Source organism: Melanostigma gelatinosum (genome assembly GCF_949748355.1).
Source record: "Melanostigma gelatinosum genome assembly, chromosome: 7".
Lineage (NCBI taxonomy): Eukaryota > Metazoa > Chordata > Actinopteri > Perciformes > Zoarcidae > Melanostigma > Melanostigma gelatinosum.
This window is the reverse complement of record NC_136640.1, coordinates 20,477,630-20,499,828: the sequence shown is the minus strand read 5'-3', so window position 1 is coordinate 20,499,828 and position 22,199 is coordinate 20,477,630. Positions and strand designations below refer to the sequence as shown.

The window sequence follows — 22,199 nt, the reverse complement described above, 5'->3', positions numbered from 1 at the left end:
TGTATTTCCTCTGGGTTTGCATTTTTATCAATTTTCACATTTATACCCCCCAATTTGGGTAGAAAAACAAATAGAGGGCAAGCACTATAAATGCGTGTATGCGACAAACATTTTAATAAAATAGTTCACTGACGGTACACAATACCAACAACAACTCGAGTTCGGGAGATGCGGATCAGTAGATGTTAAGATGGTCTGAAAGTATAATTTTGACAGGACACCCTGCAGGTAAATCGCTGATTTGAAATGAAATCAGCTGATTCGTTGGATGGGGGCGGGTTCAAATACGAGTGGAAGCCATCTTGAACGTTTGGTTGACAAGACTCTTTCGTAGTCAGCTAAAAATAAATTAGTACACCTTATAAACACCGCAAAGAGAACCGATTATTGATGTTATCCAAGGTAAATGCATGCACATTTAGACTGTTTAGATTTCTGGGTGATTGTTAACCAGATTCTCCATTATTTCGTGGTGACTTTTACAATTATCGTTCACTGTTTGCCATCGTTAGCCAGTTTGTTAGCTTGCTAGCAGACCTAGCACGGCAATGGATTCGGCTGAGCAAGCCAACGATAGCTTGTTGATGGTGGATATCCAGTTTTGTTTGTTAGCTAACGTTGGGAAAGCTGTCAGCTGCACCAGCGTTATAATATACCGACTGTATTAAAATATTCTTAAACTGGTATTTTAACGTGGTTTACCGAAACCCCATAACATCATTAAGCGTCATGTGCTAACGTCAGTTAGCCAGATATTAGATGATAGCTTGGTTACCCTCTAACGTTAGTTACACGGTTGGATTTAACAGACCGTAAATGTTTTTGGTCATGTGTTCAAATATTTATCCAATTAATCTTCACGGGCGGTGTAATTGAGGTAACTGTACAGATAATCTATTTATGTGATTGACCTTCCGCATTTCAACACTGTTTTCATAGTGTTAACAACGGTCAACGTACGTGAACTAAACAGCATTAGCTACGAGCTAACATGAGCTACCACTGTGTAGCTAACTGTGCAGCTAACCTATGACGTTAGGCCAGCACTCTAGCGCTACTGTCGCTTATTGATCAGCTACATTTAACTCGATATGTCTCTAAACCATTTAAATACAGCATATTGCATCTTGCCACACAATTGCCATTTCTTGTGGAGTACGATGTTTTTAACACTTTGTCTTTGTATGTTTCAGGGTTGGAGAAACCTGAGAGGACGCAGCGGCTCAGTGACGCTACACAAGATGGCCAGATAAACAAGCAAACACTTGAGAGCTAGCTCAGCCTTCTGATATAAACTATTACATGTGACAATGGCAGATTACTTTAATGCTAAGAACTGATTTGCTTCGTAAATCGGTGTTTCGAAGATATCTGAAAATTAAATGGGGGGGATTTATTTATTTTGACACTTGATGTCCCAGAAACTGCAACGTTGTTGTGGAACCGGCTGCTGTGGCACGATTTGAACAATTTACATTTGGATGATAAAAAGTCTCAAGAGGGAAGGACAATCTTAAGTTTTGAGTGGTTCCAGCCGACTGGACTCACTTCATTTAAAAACATTTCATAGCTATTGGAGCAGAAAAGCTAAGTAGACATGAGTACTGCCAGGACAGAGCACCCAGTGATTTTGGGCTTGTCTAACCAGAATGGACAGCTCAGAGGCTCAGTTAAGCCTGCTGGAGCACCAGGTGGAGGTGGAGGAGGTCCTCAACAACAGCAACTTAATCAGATGAAAGGCACAATCAACAATGGTAACTCCCAACTGGCCCTGACAACTAATTCTGTCATCAAGTAAGTTATTCAATGCTAGAAATCCAAAAATGTGGATGTTGGCACAAGTATTACTAGCAATTCTTTGTTATGCTTGTTGCTTGCAATAACTTAACTCCCCCACAGGCCTGGAGATGACTGGAAGAAAAGTTTGAAGTTGCCCCCAAAAGACACGAGGATGAGAACTTCGGTTGGTACACGATAGATCTCCTTTTATTGAACTGAAAATCTTCCAGTTTGGAAGTAGAAAATGCAGATACACATTTTTCTTGTGCTTTTGATGGGTCCTTCTGTTAATGCTTCGTTAATCAAATGCTAATTAATCCCTTGTTATGATGATTACAGGATGTGACCGCAACTAAAGGCAACGAGTTTGAAGATTATTGCCTAAAGAGAGAGCTGCTCATGGGAATCTTTGAGATGGGCTGGGAAAAGCCGTCTCCAATCCAGGTACATTCAGACCCAACTCGGATTTGATCCCTTTTGACAGCTGGACAAGGTGTCTTTGTGCTTACGGTTCCTAATTTCATAATTATGGAGTTCAGTGCATTTGAAAAAAATCCTGATAGTCATTCCAGTACCATGAATTTGACAAGTTACCAAAACTGGCTTTCGTACCTTTGCTGATTTTAAATAATAGCTCCTGAGTCTAGTTCAAAATATAACCGAACTATGGGGATTTGTTTACACTCTGGTTGGTGTGGAGTTTAGGGTTAAAAGTTGGACAGGCTTGTAATCAGGTTTTTAAAGTGAGCCTTTACACTTGAAATTAAATGACTTTTAGCCTGTAGTGTAAGAGTTAAAATGCACTCTATGGATTCTTATTTCCAATTTGTATTTGATCATTTTATTCATCATTTACGGTACTGATTTTTATTTTTATTTATTTTGTGAGTACCGGTATGTGAATTTTATCTTGAGTTATTTTTAATCTGCTTTATTTTTTTATGTTTCCTGTGTAAATGGTGATGCTGCAGATCATGCCCACAAAGTGCTCTTTTGCATTATTGAGGGAGCAGAAAGAGAGACCAGAAGGCAATTAATGAGTTATATGTTGTCTCCTGCAGGAGAAAATAAATGCTCTCTCGAGTTGGGTTAACCCTAACGTCTGTTATACTAGTGCCATGGCAATGTTGGTCGGTCACCCACTGTGATCCAGACTAAAATCTCAAAAACTATTTGATTGAATGCAGTTTTGTAAATTCTCGGTTCCCAGACTATATATTTGAATGACTTTGATGATCCTTTGAGTTCTCCTTATCGGACCCATTCCGATATACCACTGAATAGGTTCAACCTGCTTTGCAGAGCAGCCTGATTGGCAGATATTATCGGGCCAGTGACCCTGGACTGTTGCTCTTTTACTTTTCATCCAGTCACTCTTCATGTTACTTTAAGTGACCGACTATTGAATGTTTGAATATATTTTGTTTGAGCAAACATAATTTGGTATGTGCCAAAAATGCACTGACTGTACCCATCCATAAAAAGTAGTATTGTGTATGAATCTGTCATTACTGCTTTTTGCGCAGGAGGAAAGCATTCCCATTGCACTGTCAGGAAGGGATATCTTGGCCAGAGCCAAAAATGGCACGGGAAAGAGTGGAGCCTACCTCATTCCCTTACTTGAACGCATTGACCTGAAGAGGGACTTCATACAAGGTGAGGAAACTCATTCTCTACCGCAGTAAATGTCAGAAGGCTGACTCTTTCCTAATCAGTTGTTCATTTTTCAAACAAAAATTCTGAGGTTCCAGCATTTCAAAAGGCAATATTCGCTGGTTTTCTTAGCCTGATAGTAAATACGACATCTCAACATCTGTCCTTAACATTAATGTTAGTTACTCATTTGTCTGGATTTATTTAGAGTAAAAACATGAATTGAATGATCATCCACTGTGTGTGAAACTGCTTTCTGTTTGCACCGTATGGAATGTCTAAAAGTACTAATCAGGGCGTCTTTGCACTGGTGTCATGCAAGAACATATTTGTATACTTATCTTAACTTTCTCCTTTTTTATCGTGTCTGGCTCGTTGGCGTGTGCCACCTCAGATTCAGCAAACGCTTCTAACCTCCGATAACTGTATGACGTAAACATGATGAATACCACGTGTGCTTAAATATGCATCGGCTCATGAGAGTAGTACATTAGTATAAGTAGCGCCCCAATAATACCATGTAAAGCTAAGCGTCCAGAAGTGTTCATTCATAAACATGGCACCAAAGAACCTACCAAGTTCAAATATTTTAGTTCTGCTTTTGGAAAAAATGAGTGCTGCTAATGCTGTCTCACCTAAAGGGCATACTATCGCCGGAATAACGCAAAATGGTTCTTTATGAAAATTGCTTAATAAAACATTGTGGCAAGGCAATAGATGACTGCAACGGGAGGGGGATGATCATAAAGGATTAAGTGTCTTCATGGTTAGGAAAAAGCTGTGTTTAAGGGTCCAAATTGAGACTAAGCCAGCTCAGGGTTAATACACGTGAGTATTGTTATCACAGGTATGTGTCTGTGTTTCCAGCTGTGGTCATCGTGCCCACCCGAGAATTGGCTCTGCAAGTAAGCCAAATATGTATCCAGGTCAGCAAACACATGGGTGGAGTAAAGGTGATGGCAACCACAGGTGGAACCAACCTACGTGACGACATCATGAGACTCGATGAAACGGGTAAACTTGCACACATTGTCGTCGCCCTGATGTTGTGAAACTGTTCGTCTTCATACTGAATGCTGTGTTCAGATTTATCTCAAACGGCTAAATGTTCATGTTGGTATCATTCTAAAACTGTCCTGTTCAGCAAAACACAATTAATGTGTCTGGGTTTGTTACATAATTCATTTTATACAAGCAAATGAAAATCTCTTGTTTGACATTTAAGGGACTCTGTCTTTGGTTGGATGTGACTGGATTCTGTCCTCTTTGGTTTGAAATGGTGAACTGGGTCTCTCAATGTGATTATTTATAACTTACTGGCCGCATCACAGATCCACAATGTTAGCTGCTAGTTCTTAATATTATCAGTGCGATAGACAATCTTTTTACATTCTGAGGCTTTACATTTAATAATCTTCAGTCAGGTCATAACACTGCCATTCATACCAATGCTTTATTTATTTTACAGTACATGTGATCATTGCCACTCCTGGGAGAATTTTAGACCTCATCAAGAAAGGAGTGGCCAAAGTCAATCAAGTGCAGATGGTCGTTCTGGATGAAGTGAGTAGCAGAGTTTGACCAACATGGCTTTAATCCTAAATATAGAAGTGTGCCCTTTTTTCATATTGAAGCATTCTCTTTAGATGGCTCTCAATGTGCCCCCCCCCCCCCCCCCCCATGTCTCTCTGCTCAATAGGCTGACAAACTCCTGTCTCAGGACTTTGTGGTTATGATGGAGGACATGTTAAGCTTCCTGCCCAAACAGAGGCAAATCCTGCTTTATTCTGCAACCTTCCCCATCAGCGTTCAGAAGTTCATGGTACACATTTCTTATCTTTTGAAGTACTTGTTGCTGATAAACAAATCTGCCGCCATAATCTGTAGCACAACCTGAATGCAACGTCTCCTGTCTTCACCTGCTTTGTAGAATGCACACTTGCAGAAACCCTATGAGATCAACCTGATGGAGGAGCTGACACTGAAGGGTGTGACTCAGTATTACGCTTATGTAACTGAAAGGCAAAAAGTCCACTGCCTTAACACCCTGTTCTCCAGGGTAAGTATTGCCTCCCTGCACTTCATGATCCTGTGTTAGTTCATTTCAGATCTCATTCAAAGTGTTGTGAATCCTCACAATTCAAACATTGATTTCACCAGGATTTACTGTTGGATTTACTGTTTTTTATTTTTTACAGCTCCAGATCAACCAGTCAATAATCTTCTGCAACTCCTCTCAGAGAGTGGAACTCCTTGCCAAGAAGATCTCCCAGCTTGGTTATTCATGTTTCTACATTCATGCCAAGATGAGACAGGTCAGCTCAAAGTACTGCCTCCGAAATGCCATCTCTACCAGCTTTAAGACCAAAATACACATGGGTGGCGATGGTCCCAGAACAGCTGCCATTATTACGTTTGGTGTGCATTAAGATGGTGCATCGCATAGACTACAGTTTACACCAACGCTCTATTTCTGGAGTGTTGCTGCCGCTACTAGCTTTTTCCAGAAGAGAAACAGTCCTGTTGACACCTGGGTAACAAGGTAGCTTGTACTTTACAAAGTAAAACGTTTTACAGACCATAACAACAGAGCTATAGACTCATAACCTGTTCCACAACAACAGAAAAAGTGTTTTATTACAGAATCCACTACAAGAGGTTCACATGACATGTGTTTTCTGCTCTCCAGGAGCATCGCAACCGTGTGTTCCACGACTTCAGAAACGGCCTCTGCCGGAATCTGGTCTGCACTGGTAAGTGGAAGAGCATTGTGAAATACTACAGAAGCTATTGTGAGACGGTGTACACATTATACCAGTGTTTTCCATGTAGAGTTGTGATGCACATTGCTTGGATTTTGAATCTTCACCACTCAACCATTTCAACTATAAGCTGTTTGACTTTTTAAAGCGAGTCCAATCAGGTTGCAGCTGACCTCGATTTCTTTGAGGTGCCAAAGATTAAATTTACGTCTATTGTAAAGGTGTTGGAAGTGCATATGTATGTTCTTGTTCAAAACTTAGTTTGCTGACACATCCGCGTTGAGCTGATCTATTGTATTCTGATTAGCATCGCAACTCCAGTGAGCTTTACACACACGCGAGAGACGCAAAAGGAGAAGTACGCAAGTCTCCAAAAAGAGGAATGTGGACAGCACGACCAGAGTCTTTAACCAATAATGGACAGACTATTAAATGTTCATTCCTACCTCGGGCAGTTAAAATCCAGTGTCTCGTGTGTTCAGACTGTGGTGATTATTAAAAGCAGCAATGTGACGCGCCACTACGAGACAACGCACAAACGTACCCGCTCGCATCTGAAATACAGACAGAAAATAAACTAAGAGCCCAATATGATCAGAATCCTAACGCATTCATTCACTGCCCAACAGTTACGTAAACCAAGTATAGAGCTGAAACAAGTGGTTCAAATAACCACAGATGTAGTATGTTAATTCAATAAATCCAGCGACAACTGTACATGTTTCAGACTACTTTAATACATATCCACGAACAACTGTTACACGTCTTCCGTTCCTCTAGAACAGCGGTTCCCAAACCCCCTTCTACATCCCGACCGGGTTCGCGCACCCCCCCCCCCCCCCTTAATAAAAAAAAAAAAAAGAAGCAACGGAGCCTTTTAAGCCTTCATAGCCGCATAAGAATCTGACCAATGAGAGAACAGTTTGCTCGTGCGTGGCATTTGTTTACAATATTTAGTCCGCTGTTAAATGTTGCAGTGTGAACACAAACCGAACAAAGGGGAAACTGCAACATTGTATCATATTAATCCCTGAATCAGAACAAAGCAAACGAACTGAAGGTGTGAAAACGCCCTGAAACACTGCAACAAAGTTTCAATAACTTTCAGTTACACAAGGCTTCACTTTTAAAGAGCAATACGGATGCGAGCACACACGCACAGGCTCAGAGGCAGATTATCACATTTCATTTACAATTAATGAGCGACTAATGTAGCCAGGATGTCTTCGGACAAAGCATCGATGTGGCGCGACACAGTGTTGTTGGACACCGGGATCACGTCCAACTTTTTTGCTTCTTTCCCCCCAAGCATACATTCCACCATCTCTCTGGCAGCTGGCAAGCTCACGTCTTCGGCGATTGTGTGCGGTAGCCCCTTTCTCACTATTCTGTAACCAGATATGAAGCCCGTAGTGCGTCATTTATAGACCCAACACATGAATGAGACTCCAGTTGTTTTTGGCTGTTTTGTAACTCCTCCAATTTCGATATAAACAATGTAAGGGGCTTTTGACTTGCACTGGCATGCTTGGTGTTCAGGTGGTGACGTAAATAAGAGCTTCAGACTGTTAGCCAGAACCTCACTGCACACCACGCACTGTGGCTTTGGGGAATCTGCGTTGCCAATCCAAGTGAAGCCCAGACACACATACTTTTCATCATATTGCCTCTTTTTTTCCCAGTCTGATGCTCTCTCTCGTTTCCTCTTTTTTCACCTTGACTCCGCGATGGGCCGATGTGCTCCCGATTTGTCTGTGCTATCCCTTCCTCCTTTTCGGTCTCCTCCGTCTCATCTTCCTCTGACTCTGGCTCGATTTCTTCTCCCGGTCTCTCCCCAACGCACCTCTCCGTTCCCCTCGCCTCCGATTCCTCTCTCTCTCTCTGTCCCTCTCCTCTTTTACGACTGATAGCTTCAGATGTCCCACCTGACAGTTTTTAAATTAAAATTACATTTTTTTTTATATTTAATATTATTACACCATCAGACCGCCATTACACTTTTCCTCTCGCGCACCCCCTAGAGGCAGCTCGCGCACCCCCAGGGGTGTGCGCACCCCACTTTGGGAATCCCTGCTCTAGAACAAACTGCCTCACACGCATGCGCACTAGTTAACTCAGGACGTAACATAGTACTTGCACACATTTCTCTTTTTAGAAGATGAGAAGAATCTAATAATCTGGTTTTCTTGAGTGACCTCACTTTACCCTGAATAAACTAAATCTACAGCTGCAGGGCAAAGACGAACGTTTTCAAAAGCTTTATTTAGTCTTAATCGCAGCCCTTATTATACTTTAACTGAGAACATTTTTTATGATTAGAGTATGCATTATTTGTAATTCATCCAGTTCCATTTGAAAACTGGCAATAAATATTGCTGCGATATTATTCAATTGAAGTTTCTTGATTTGATAATCTGTTGATTCCATAAAAACGTTGATAGAACTACTAGCTATTTTAATATATATGAAACTAAATCATCGTGGAAGTTGGACTTCATTGTGATGTTCGGTTCCTTTGTATGAGCAAGTTCTCTCTAACTGCACATCGTTGAGTTCTAATTGAATACCGCTGTGAGAGACGATGGCAAATGATTTGGATGATGGTTGCCTTTTTAGGGGTATTGCTATTAACAACAGTTATGAAATAATGTACAAAGGGAACAGTGAGCTCGGTGCCTCTTTAACACACACTGGAGGCAAATTGATTAGATAGCAGAACGTGGAACATTTGTGGTGTTAAAATGTTCAAAGGAATGCTGCAGCTATGCCTCACTAAAACCGTTCTAATCTTAATCGACGTCTTCACAGTAAAAACAACAATCTGCGTGGGTTCTTCTTCAATCTCATTTTTAGCTAAAGGGTTTTGTAAGGCCCGAAGACGAACCAGATCAATTTTTTTCATACACAGAAATGAGTTTTGATGAAGTCGTTAAAGTGTCAGAAGGTGAATAGAGAAAGTGGGGTGTGGTTGCTATGGTTACCATGCAGCGCATCAATAGTGGGATGTCCGGTATCAGCAATACCCGCATAGTGCCCCCCACAGTCATCGCCCACTGGAAGCAGGAACATTGTCATTATGATGCATATGACAGCGCTGGTGGCAGAGGGATTTATGTCAAAATGGAATTATTTGTTCCGTCATGGTCCGTTTATTTCTACCGCTAAACCCCAAAAAAATGTTTCAAGCAGCCTTTGGAGGCAAAAGCAGAACGGGCTAAAACAATAACAGAAGTAATTGCCATTTTCATTATAGCAGGAGCAAGTGTGTTTCTATTGCATAAAGTGATTTCACAGCATAGAAATATAGTTTTAGATTTCTAGCCTATTGTGATCTGTAACCTTTTGGTTTGTTCAGTGTTCGTACAATGTCATTCAGAAATGTTTTAAATGTTTTATTTTTCTAATAAGTTGGTTACCAGAGTGGCCAGTCAGCTAAACGCGACTTGAGTTTCCAGCAGCAGAATTGTGTCCTCCTTTTGAAACGTGCTCTACTGGCGTCTCAGTGAAGACTCGGCGTGCACTCTGAACTTCAACTCTTTTCTTTCACTGACTGATATAAACTTGGGTTTCCTTGAAGAGATATTTGTTATTTATGTTCTAAAACATAGTTTTGTTCACGTAGTTACCTGTGGGAGCTCATCAAACAGTTTTGGTTCGACTGTGCTGTTGCTCCGGATATTAGTAATTGAAGGTTTGCTCCCATGATTTGATTGCGGCACTCATACACTGTGATTGTGATGATGCATCATGCACACAGGTGCGTCCACATTTCCAAATGGAGCTCTGTTTCGTTTCCAGCCGTTTGTTTGTTCTGTAGTAGTGTTCTCACAATACTTCAATAAAACACCTTGAAAAATACTTTTTCGATACCACAGGGAACATTTTTATGAGAGTTGAATAGCTGTCTGTTTATCACCTTGGTGTCTGAAAGAAGGGAGAGCAGCTGGTGCCTGTGTAACAAGAAAATGAATACTAATAACCGTTCAGTAGATATACTTAAATATTTTTGACAGAGGCTCATGTGGGTTGAAATATGTTGCTGCTTGTCATGTTGAAATTGTTATTCTGCGGATACACAACATTTTGATCCAGATGTGTGTGATATGTTGATGTAGGTTTGATTTCTTTCCTTTTCTGCAGACCTCTTCACAAGAGGAATTGACATTCAAGCTGTGAATGTTGTGATCAATTTTGACTTTCCCAAGCTGGGAGAAACGTACCTTCATCGCATCGGTAGATCTGGTAAGAGCTCATATGACTTACATGATAGTTGTGCTTTCAGTTGTTTTTCTACTGTGCAGCCTCTTCTCAAACAATGATACAAATAATCATTTGAACCTTCACATCCTTAACATCCAGGCCGCTTTGGACACTTGGGTCTGGCCATCAACCTCATCACTTACGATGATCGCTTCAACCTGAAGGGGATTGAGGAGCAGCTCGGAACGGAGATCAAGCCCATCCCCGGCATCATCGACAAGAGCCTCTATGTGGCCGAGTACCACAGCGAGAGTGGCGAAGAAGTCAAGCCATGAGCCAGTGAGTTCAATATACACAAATATTTACTGCTTTTCTGTTTTCACATGTCCTGTCGTTTTCATGTTGGTGCAGCAATTTTAACACACAGGCCACATTAGAGATTATTATGGCAGACATTACATGTTGCTCTGCTATGAGTACATTGGTATGCACTGGCACAACTAAAGGTAATTCATCCATTATTACTGTCATTACCTTGATGGTGTATTTCCTGCCCTGCCAAGTAATACCGTGCCCTGTGAGAAAGGTATATTACTGCCTTTAAACATGTCTGGAGATATATGAAGATGTGCAATAACTGTCCCTGAAATATTGTCTGAAAGCAACACGTAACATAAGTTCTCTAACCTGAAGTGTCCATCACGTTAAAGTCATTTTTGGGTTTCTAATGTAAATGGAGCTGGAGTTACAACTAACTTATGTTCTCCCTCTTCTCTCTACAGATCAGTCACACCTCCATTCCCCTTTGTATCTTTTTTTTTTTCATCCCCCCCCTTGTCTTGGAGTTCTCGTTTTTTATTTTTATTTTTTTATGTACAGTTTCTGTCCGTCTTCCTATTTTGGATGCCACCATAAGGAATGTGTATTTTGATGGGACGCGTTTCGGAATAACTCATTTGCCTTTTTACGGGGCTCTGTGCTGCACCAACACACCCTGAAGACATGAGCAGCGGGAGGAAAGCACGGGACCAAGTCGAAAATGTATCAATGCACATTGTGAAGATTCATATCCACCAATGACGCGAAGCCAGCACCAACAGACCGCTATACGACACCCTCCATTCTCCGTGTTTTTATTTTGGGAGGTTTTAACCAATTTGTATCAAGTGCCTTAACAAGCAGATCAACTCGTTCTAAAGTAATAACCCTTCATTATCCGTCATCCTGCTCATGTCATACCACACACTCACGTTCGCCGAATTGAAAATTTGTTCCACTAGTTTAATGTCCGACCACGTCGGTGGAGTCATAACTGTTTTTTGGTTGGGTCATCCTTTCTTGCAAGGAGTGGAGATGAACAGGAGGGAGGCCGGTCTGAATGATCCTTTTTTTGCTGGCTTGGCTGCACTTTGAGTCTGGCTGATGAACAAGGACAAACTTGGATGTTCCACGGACAGAGATGCTGGATTAAGTTTCAAGAGACAGCCAGACTGTCCGGTTGCTTGTTGTAGAAGCTTGAGCTTCTAAGAGACCCAGATCCTTTCCTCCGTCTTCAGCATCAGAACACTAAAAAAACGAATAAGCAGCCTCTCAACACCACGAGTCATGAGGATTCCTGCTTCGGTGGAGTTTAATTGTTGGGAACGCATTTTTCTGTCTTTTCTGTTTTTTGTGTCCGGTGTTTCACCTTCCTATGGATGGCCATACTTTATTCTGCGAGATGTGCAGCCAACATGTGGGGGGCACCTTAAACCCTGTGTATATACCTTCATTTTAAGATTGTTTTAAACAAGTTCAAAAGGCTGGCCAACAAACTGAAAAGACCCCACCCCTCCACCCCTCTCTTGTTAGCACTGGAGACTGTTCTCTTAACTTGGTTTGTTAGATCTGCAATATTGGCCTGTGAATTTATTTATAATTTTAGAAATTGCAGAGTTTATTAGAATCTAAAACACTTAAAGGAGCTTGTGCATGAAATTTCTTTTGGAGGCAGAGTTCACTACTAATCTTTAGCCCCTTCCATTGATGGAGAGTGCACTTCTTCAAAGCTGCACTTAAACGGGAGATTGTTTCAATTGTCGCCCGTATTCTCCTGCTACCAGTGTTAACACGTGTTCTAGACATTTGAGTAATGAATTCTTTGTTGTCACCAGCCTTAACTTGTGCAACTGACTCTTGAGACGCACTCTAAAACTCTCCGGTTATATTGAGTGTTATTGGAAGAGAAAATAATATTCTATCATGTGGTAGTACTACTCTCTCTCGCAGTGCAGCCGAATTGGCAGAGAATTTATTTTCCGGGGGAGGTTCTGGCTGTTACGTTCTGTGTGCTCTTTAAGCGCGGCTGCATCACTTTACAAATGTTGAGGCGGAAGCTGTGGAGTTCTGTTCCCCCTTTTTTGACGAAAGTTTGCCAAATGCATCAAAATGAACCATCTGACCTAAAAATGTAGCAGGAATTAACTCTCTGTGCATTCCAAGTTAGCTGGCTTAATTAAACCCAGCTAACCAAAGACGCCTCATTTAAAATAAAAGAAACACAACCCGAGCAGGTTGGGCTGCACTTAACGCACAGAGAGATGGGTTCAGTGCAATAACGCTGACTGCACTGCTTTTTCTGCACCCATGAGGCCCAAATGGGGAGAAAAGTGACGCAGAACATCTAAAACAAACAAGGAAATGGCACAGAGAGGGGAACGGCCATGAAGGATTGCATATTATTAGTCGGACTGCTTGTTTAGAAAATATCGTGGGCGCCTCAGACTGCTGAGTTCATAGCTTATTTCTCTGCCCTTTATTGTGTTGATATCTGGGGTTTGGAATACAGTGTTTTGCGTTTTTATGCAGCATGATGACCTCGTTCTGCGTTAAGGTCCTCTGACCACTTGTTTGATCAGAACCTTTTTGCGAGTGAGGTTCCCTTTGTTATGGTGAGATGCTCTCTAGACTGTTCTAATCAATGAGAAGTAGTATTGCACATTTAATTTAGTGTATTTTTAAAAACAATCCAAATTGTGTGACAATGTCGATCAGTTTAAAAATCCCCTCTTATTTCTCATTGGTTAGGACTGATCCCTGTCCGCTCAGCTCTATCGTTGTCCCCTGAATACTTCTACATCTAATTTGGCTGGTTTGGGTTTGGGTGGGTGGGAGGGCTGTATTTGTTAAACATATTCAAATTAAATGACGCGTTCGCTGAGTGAACAGGGATCTCATTGTGCAGGCACTTGGCAGCTGCCTGATTCTTGCCAGCCACTGGCAGTAATCTCCACAGCAAATGCTCTCAGAGCAAAAATTGACGATCCCTCAAGATGTAGTGTAATGCTTCGTCTTGATGGAATGCTGCTTTGCTGCCAGTGGCTGCCATCTTGAAAACCTTAAAGACTGAGACAAGAGCATCTTGCCCCAGATTGGGTGACTTAATTGGAGAGTTTAGTAACTAAATTGTCTCATTCTTTAAGGTGTTTTTTTTTTTTTTTTTAATTCGTGGGGTGGCTAAATTAATGCTCTTGCTGCCCTGATGCACATGTTCATCCTCAATAGTTCTGAAACATTTACGAAAACACAGCTTTTGTGTACGAGCTGGCCGTTTATCTGTGGAGGATGTGGGAGGAGTCTGTTTGGGATTCCTTTCAAAACTGATGCATCAGTGAAACAAAATGGGGAGGAGCCTTTGGGCCATAAAACAGGATAAGATCTAAAGTTCCAAAGTTATGTTAATGGGTATAAAAAGGTTTGAAAAAGTTGCCCATCTTTTTTTTCAAGTGAAACGTTCAAGTGGAGTTAACCTTATTTAAAAAGTCTCCAAATTTAAGGAAGGATTTAAAGCCTGAGTTCATCATTTTTTATTTAATGGAAATTTGGTCGTTATTTAATTGGCAAATTTTTCAGTGACGCTAATTTTACAATGGACTTAAGTTTAAAAAAATGTCATGAATATTATTGGATTCGATTGAAACTTTTGTTGATAATAAAGCTCACTGAAATTTACTGTGTTTTTGATGTCCTTGGCAACCACTGCAGTTCCTTGTTGCACCACTTCCACAGCGTGTTGCTACTGCTCTGCAGATGTAATGTCTTCTTATAAACCCTGACCTGGAGGAAGTCCTCAGACCGCAGGCTTTCCTGTACTCTGGTGTCGCACAGACTGCAGCTCAAGATGCGCACGTTGGTGGTATTCAGCGTTTCATCAGTGGCTCTTTGCGCCTGTGTAAATGGCGCTTTCCCACCACCATGTGACAGGTAAGACAAACGACTGAAAGTGGTTCTTTAAAAGGTTTTTGTATACAAGAGTCTATTCAGACTGCTTCCTGTTCTTGACCTGTTGATGCTAAAAGAATGTTCTGGTTAATGTGCGGCTGATAAACTGATCTCACACTTGTCTAGACACGGACCATCCGAGACCCTTCAAACTTTTACTCTCAATCGAGTAAAAAGTCTGCAGCCAGCGAACAGATGTTTCTTGTAATATCTGTGTTGAATGAGCACAACAACACAAGCACGCGAAAGCTTCTTCTCCTCCTTTTTGGTGTACTGGCGGTTGGCAAACGAATTGGCGCATTACCGACACCAACTGGTAAAATAAAATAAGGCATGAGACGTGTCGTATTTTGCCAGAGGGGGAAAATATGCTCATATTCCTGCAAAATAATTGCTGCAGTGTGTGTACAAAGTGTGTGTTTTGTATTTATTTATATTTATTTAAGTATACTGTTAGTGTAAACTGTTAACAGTTAACATATTGTTCATAGTTAAAAAGTTTGAAGCTGTAGTTTGAAGCCAAGTGTTTTGTATTTATTTATATATATAGTATAACAGTTAATATATTGTTCAATTTGAAGAAAAAAGTATCGGTTCAGGCACCGTTCAGGCACCGGTATCGTTTTAAAAGTATCGTTTTAGCACCGGTATCGGAAAAAAACCCAAATGATACCCAACCCTACTACTGACATACATATACATATAAGTAATCACTCTGCGTCACCCTGCGTCACTCTCTGGCAGCTTGTGTCACTCTGCGTCACTCTCTGGCAGCTTGCGTCACTCTGCGTCACTCTCTGGCAGCTTGCGTCACTCTGCGTCACTCTCTGGCAGCTTGTGTCACTCTGCGTCACTCTCTGGCAGCTTGTGTCACCTACTGACATACATATACATATAAGCAGAGGAAGAGTGAAGATATTTTCAAACATGTATTTTTGGATTGGACATTTTATGTCTTTTAATTTTAATATATACTTTTAAATGATTATAAAACGGATGATTTATTTTCATTATTTTAGCCGATTGTTGTAAGTGACTATAAAAGTAATAATTTGGAAAGTGTATTATGTTCCATTTTGTTGCAAAACCAGCAAAATCATACTGAAATAAAATGAATGAGAAACAAAAAAGTACAACGTACTTACTCTAAGGATGCATATAGAGAACAGGGGGCTCCGGTGACTCAACTAAAATCATAAAATTGATTTATGGAAGCTGATCTGTCATAACAACAACGGGTGTTCTCAGGAAATGTCTCAGGAAATGTTGCTCCGCCCCCTCAGCTCACGCAGCTTCTTGACGGTTGCCGAACTATGCTCGCCTGCCACAGCTGAATCTTTCCGCTGAACTGACAGAGAGTGACGCTGCGTGACACAGACTGACGCTGAGTGACACAGACTGACGCTGAGTGACGCAGAGGTGCCAGTGCCACAAGAAGGATCTCGCTGTCTCTCACACAGAATCCTTGCGCCTGCGTATTCCAGCAGTAAACACTGAGTTGTATTTTCGTGAACAGATGCAGACATAATGTGCTCTGCTCTCATTATGATGTCCTGGGAGCTTCTTGTGGACAGCACACAGTCTATAGTCCCATATTTACGACGTTTTATATGAGACATTGAATGCGGTGAAATCACGTCTCCGTGTAGACCACATATGAACGGACAGCGTGATATGATTTTGGAGTAATACGTTTAAAGTAACCAAAATCGCGTCTCTTTCAACCTACAACTGAACAAACCATCAATATTTTAAAAGAAATTGGTGTTTTGTGACAGGTTGATATTGTGACCGTAATTTAGACGGTTTAAAACACGTTGAAAAAAGGTCGAAGACGTTCAGGCTCCATTTCAACGCTTTTTCAACCAGAAATCAACGTTGAAATCCGAGTTAGTGCTCACTGGGATAAGTCATTTAGCAACCTACGGTTGTACACTTTGGATACGGAGCTCTCGGGGAGGATTTTAAGATTTGTGGAATAAAATGTTTTTTTTCAATCACTCTGCTACAGATATGGCTTCGTTCCAAATGGTTGGCGGATTTATTATGAAAGGCGCAGTCCGCCTCCATTCCTCACTCTAATGGTGGAGAGCTACTATCAAGCAACCAAGGATAGAGTTCCTCAGGTGATATTTAGGTCTAAGCTGATGTCCTGCCAGGCACATTATCATTCCCCAGAATAGAAGAAAAGCGTATTAAACAGCAAAACCTCAGTGCTCGTGTCTGTCTGTGCCTCCGGTGTTTTGTTTTTCCTAACGTGCATAATTAGAATGAGACACCCCAACATTTTTGTTTTGTGTGACGATATTAAGGACTGTGAGCAGTAGTCTGAAATAGAAACACTGCTCCCTGCTGTCTGTACAAACGTGGTTTAGAGCAGCTTTACCAGCTCTGGAGCAGGAGTACCGATTTTGGATGCACAACCGCTCTGTGACTGTGAAAGTAAATGGAGCGGAGCATCTGCTGAACCGGTATCATGTGCAGGTGGGCCAGGTACGTACTGAAATACATCTTGTAGACAATAAAAATGAATTTAAGATGTGTATAATGTAGGGTGTGCCTTTAACCTACACTAAGCATGCATTTTGGGTTTTTTTCTCGGCCTGAACACAGATGATCTGGAATTAGCTGAAGGACTCACAGAGGGTATTGTCTTATGAGTTCTTGGTGGTTGAATGAATCCACCTTTATTAGTCTGAGAATATCACCCTGCTATGGTAATTTAATTCCATGAGAGATTAAAAATATAGATCACGCTGTGGGGTGCTTTGTTCTGCAATGAATGTACAGTAGTTAATCATTGCTCCTCGGCAGAGAAGGGGAATATCCTCTATCTGTGCAAAACAAATGTGTTCCGAATATTCCTCAGTACCATGTTTTAATGAAAATATAATATATTGAACACATGAACAACTTGACCACTAAATTTAAGAAAAGCTGTTCGAAGGAAAAATACTGTTTGGTAAAAAGTTTGCTCAGATTTCTGAAGACTTGATGGTGACTCAGCTGCACTGTATGACCAGAACGCAGTCCGCAGACTGGAGGCGATAGAGTCTGTGCTGTGGGATGCTGAGAGGGGAGCCTGGTTTGACTTCAACCTGATGACGCACTCCAAAAACTTTGGGTTTTACCCCTCCAACCTGGCACCTGTTTGGGCACAGTGCTATTCTCGGCCAGAGATGGGAGAGAAGGCAGTACAGTATCTGAAGGTGGGTGCACATTCTAGGCTTCATTGTGGTCTCAATTCATGAATAAATTATGCATAATAGATTATTGTTTATTTAAATGGTGGTTTCATCAAAATTACAAGAGGCATGTTTTCCCCACTTGCCTCCAATGGTATCTAGCATGTGTGATATCGGCCTCCACCTCAATGCAGTAGAGGTGTTAGGAATTCCACCAAAGATATCTGGGGTTAATTTTTCAATTTAAATAATTATTTTTTAACAGCAGCTTGTGTTTACAGGAAAAAAAACAGCCGAACAATCTATTGCTGTTCATTACATCAGCCCTGCCGCACATTCCACCTTTTCGAAGTACAGTCAAATGTTTAGTTTTTGTTGACATTGTCAGAATGAGTGTAAATTTAGTTCTGTTGATTGCTGAGGTCCTAGATAAAAGTGCTGCACATGAGGGAGGCAGAGAATTATAAACACCTCTTGATATAATGGAGTACAGCACCACCACGAACTATGACCTCAATGTTAAGACAGATACTGAACATAAAGGCATCATACAAGTAGGATTTGTGGCGGCTGAGACAAAAAGCATTTCTGATATTTTCCCAAAGACATTTTTCTGTCCTTTCGAATAATGAAAAAAAACGATTAACAATACGTTCAAAACAAGTTTACATTATTTTTGACTATTCTTTCTTTTGGAGGGAGTTTTCTTTTTTTTATGAAATTCTTCCTGACAGAAGATATTGTTGACTATTTTATTTAGTCGCCAGCATTTCCAGCCACGAATCCTCCTCCTGCTGAGAAGGCTACCTAGTAGGATGCTGTGCGTGTGCTATGAACTGTGCTCATTTGCTCCAGCAGATGGCGCACACACACTGCACTGGTCAAATCCATGCACGCTCTTATGCTTGCTGGTTTTCATGTCTGTGCAGGAGAGCGGTGCTCTCCTGTTCCCCAATGGAGTTCCAACGTCACTGAGAGAGTCTGGGCAGCAGTGGGACTATCCTAACGCATGGCCGCCTCTGCAACACATGCTCATCGATGGCAGGTATCAGTAAAGTGATCTGCCACCAATTGTGAAACCTGTACTGATGATTTACCAGCAGTTGGTCAACATGTTGCTCTGTTGTCTTGGCATATTTTATTGCACAGAGGACATGGGGTCGTGCTTTACTTATATGCTTTAGCTTTGTATTCAGGTTAAACTGCTGACCTTCAGGTTTAATTTGAGGCTGTTTATATCTGCACATATCTGTGGAGTTTCCTTGAAAACAGGTATGTTTATGGTAAGTGTCACTCACGAAATACATTGTGTGTATCGCTGAGGTCTAACAGACCTGATGAATGAAGCCAATCTTCTGAGAGTTTTAAACTGGCATTGTTATCATCCAGCGGCTCAGGCTCAGGAGGTAGACTGGGCCGTCCATCAATCGGAAGATCAGTGGTTCTTCAGTCCACATGTCAAAGTGTCCTTGGGCAAGATACTGAACGCCCAATTCCTCCCGAAGGCTGTGCCATGATTAGATTAGGATCTGATGAGTAGTTTGGCAGCCTCTGCCGTGCGCGCCTGTGTTTTTCTGAGTGGTTGAAAGAGTAGAAAGGCCCGATATGAATGCAAGTCCATTTACCATCTACATTTGCTCGCAAGCAGTCTTCTCCTTGCCAGCCATTACTGGGGCATTGCTGTGTTCCTTAGCGCGCTACTCGTACCTCCATCAGTGGAGGAGTGCGAAACAATCTGCAGGAAAATGTATCGCGTCATGCACGTGCGCTTCCTTGTGGATGTGCACAGTACAAACAAAAAAGGGAGCCAACTTGGAAGAAGGTTGCTTCATAGTGTGACCAGTGGTGGAGACACCCATCAGGATACCTTTTTTAAAGGGGACAAATGAAAGTTACATTTTGTCGTTATATTTGACATTTTACTTCAAATTCAGCCACCAATGGAGATCAGCAGATGCTTTGTGTCTGCCCTGGAATGAATGAATAAAGAATATTTTTGTATTTCCAGGTTTATCCAAACTGCCTTCAGAGGATGCTAAACAACTAGCATTTGATTTGGCCCAGCGTTGGATCAAGACAAACTGGTTGGCATACATGAAGTATGATGCCATGTTTGAAAAGGTGAGACGTCTGCGGTTTCAGTAAGGCGGAGCTCGTGCTGTGCAGTGATGACACAGCTGAATCAGGACGTGTCATTTTCTCCCTCCTGACAGTATGATGTGAACGGCGATGGCAAACCTGGTGAAGTGAATATAAATGAAAACATCCTTCAAGAGCTGCCGTATTGCCCGTTCTGTAGCTGGGCTTTGGCTGGACCAATGGCGTGGCCCTGCAGCTCCTGGACCAGTATGGGGCGACTCTCACCTCAGGAAGCGGACGAATGTCTTCTGGCCTCCTGCTGCCTCTGGTCATCTCGGCTGCTCTCATGTTCCAGTGATTCAGAGGTGCCAAAAAAAAGCCGGATTTTATTATTTCTGGTTTCACTGCACTGCATCACTCCTTTCCACTGGCAGACTTCAAACACACACAAGTGGACATGAAGAATCTGACTCAAATTTGCATATTTTTAACAAGATCCGATATTTTTCTCAATCACATTTGATCAGGATCACTTATATTTTTGGAGGGAACAGGATACGATTTATCATCAACTAAGAATTCCTTTGATGAATATTTTAGTTTTCATCCTCGGTGGTAAATGATCCGTGGCGATATCAGAAGATGCAGATCATGTTGGCACTGCTGGTGTCTCTGCAGTCATACAGGCTGTTGGTGCTTGCTGCTGCTCGGATCACAACATTTACTCATCCCAGATATTGAACTGACCTTATTCAACGAAATTAATCATGTGTATTCCTAAACTGCAGCTTAACTCAGAACTTCTATTTGCAGGCCATCTAAAGTTGGAATGTATTGATGTTGAAAACACAGCAGTTGTTATTATATTGGACTCAAGACAGCAGCCGTGGCCTGAGGCGTTATCTTTATGGGTTTTTTTTCAGCCATAACTCAAGAATTAATTTGCTAAGTATGACAATGTCACACAAAGGTCTCAAAGGATAAAATGATGAGCTGATGACATTTAAGACATGCATGGATGTAAACTGCACCGTGACTGGTTGGCTACAACCGCAATGCAGTGATTCTAGTTCAAAGGTACATAGTGCAGGTTTGGTGCAAGACACAACACTGATAACATTGAAAAATTCATTGCATCCTTGCTGCTTCACAAAAAAAAGCCGCCAGATTAAAGCTTTTAATGGTAAACAGTAGCAGGAGGATTTTTGTTTTGCATTATTAATGTAATACAGCTGTAAAATGATGGATAGAGAGTAAACAATAAACAGTGAAGCCGTTGTCATTGAGATAAAATCACATTGGATTACTTCTATGCATTGTTTTCCTGTGAATCCCTGATGCATGTGAAAGTAATTTGAATCCAGCACGGGAATGGCAGCATCTGTTACTAAGTACTACCGGTATATACTGTACTAATGCTGTATCTTCTTTATATATATATATATATATTTTTTAATGGCTATTACAGAAGAAATTACGCCCATGAATGGTATAAAAAAAAACTATCATGAAGATCTTAAGGATTTTAACTTTAAGAATGAAAAAGGTTGTACCTGCAGGCTTCCCTACAGTGGAAACACCTTTTGAAACTAATAGTCTACTTCCATATTACGGGTAACTGTGTTCTTATTCAGCTTTAAAAATCAGACTCGCATGCAGAGTGAAAAGTCAATGAGCTTGAAAACTTTATGAAGTCACCGTGAACATTTGATTGTACTTCAAATAAATAAAAAGAAACGGACAACAGATTTTGCCATTTCTGATTTTTTTCCAAGCCAGCCTTACTGTCTTTGGCATTTCTGCCTACATCTATGGTGAGAAGCAGGTCAAGCATGAAATGGAAGTCCATATAGATATATTCAAATGGTTGCCAAAAAAAAGTAATGAGAAATTTGCCTCCTAAAGAAGAAAATGCATCTCTCTTGGCTGTAAAGATATGATGCCCAAGCAGGGATTTTACAGTATCTCTCTCAGCATGAGTGCACACAACAGATTGACTTCAACCTAAATGGGCAAAAGGTCAATGGGTGCAGCGGTCCATGCAAAAAAATATATATCAGGCTAGTAATGTGCTATTCTGAGTCTCCATCTACAAGCCTTATCTTTTTTTTTTTCTTTTTTTTTATGCCAATGCATAACTTTGATGCCCACACAGTCGCCGCCGTGTGTATTCTGCTGTGTTCAGAGAGGTTTAAGTAGCAGGCAGCAGTCATTGTGTTTTCAGCCCTCGCTGACAGCAGTAACTCAAGTAGAACCTGCTCCTTTTGATAACTCACACATT

At 41.3% G+C, this 22,199-nt stretch overlaps 2 protein-coding genes across 2 annotated transcripts; both read left to right on the top strand.

Moving 5' to 3' along the window:
- Positions 1-296: 296 nt before the first annotated feature.
- Positions 297-13,526, top strand: ddx6 (DEAD (Asp-Glu-Ala-Asp) box helicase 6). Its single transcript, XM_079271765.1, has 14 exons — positions 297-402; positions 1,194-1,794; positions 1,900-1,963; positions 2,119-2,223; positions 3,306-3,435; positions 4,300-4,446; positions 4,901-4,995; positions 5,132-5,254; positions 5,363-5,491; positions 5,631-5,747; positions 6,122-6,185; positions 10,335-10,436; positions 10,554-10,733; positions 11,177-13,526. The coding sequence occupies exons 2-13, from the start codon at positions 1,598-1,600 to the stop codon at positions 10,727-10,729; spliced, it is 1,449 nt and encodes a 482-aa protein (XP_079127891.1). The 5' UTR covers positions 297-402; positions 1,194-1,597; the 3' UTR covers positions 10,730-10,733; positions 11,177-13,526.
- A 1,027-nt stretch (positions 13,527-14,553) lies between these two features.
- treh (trehalase (brush-border membrane glycoprotein)) lies at positions 14,554-20,276 on the top strand (the record flags this gene model as incomplete). Its single annotated transcript, XM_079272299.1, is given in 9 exon segments — positions 14,554-14,636; positions 16,666-16,767; positions 16,769-16,780; positions 17,030-17,203; positions 17,644-17,863; positions 18,769-18,880; positions 19,848-19,960; positions 20,053-20,085; positions 20,139-20,276. Coding segments are annotated over 9 exon segments (987 nt in total).
- Between the last annotated feature and the right edge of the window lie 1,923 nt (positions 20,277-22,199).

Excerpts from the sequence above, each read along its gene's own strand:
- ddx6 (XM_079271765.1), top strand. The coding sequence starts at position 1,598 with ATGAGTACTGCCAGGACAGAGCACCCAGTGATTTTGGGCTTGTCTAAC. Across the intron at positions 4,447-4,900 it reads CATGAGACTCGATGAAACGG|TACATGTGATCATTGCCACT; the intron begins GTAAACTTGCAC and ends TTTATTTTACAG. Across the intron at positions 6,186-10,334 it reads CCGGAATCTGGTCTGCACTG|ACCTCTTCACAAGAGGAATT; the intron begins GTAAGTGGAAGA and ends CCTTTTCTGCAG.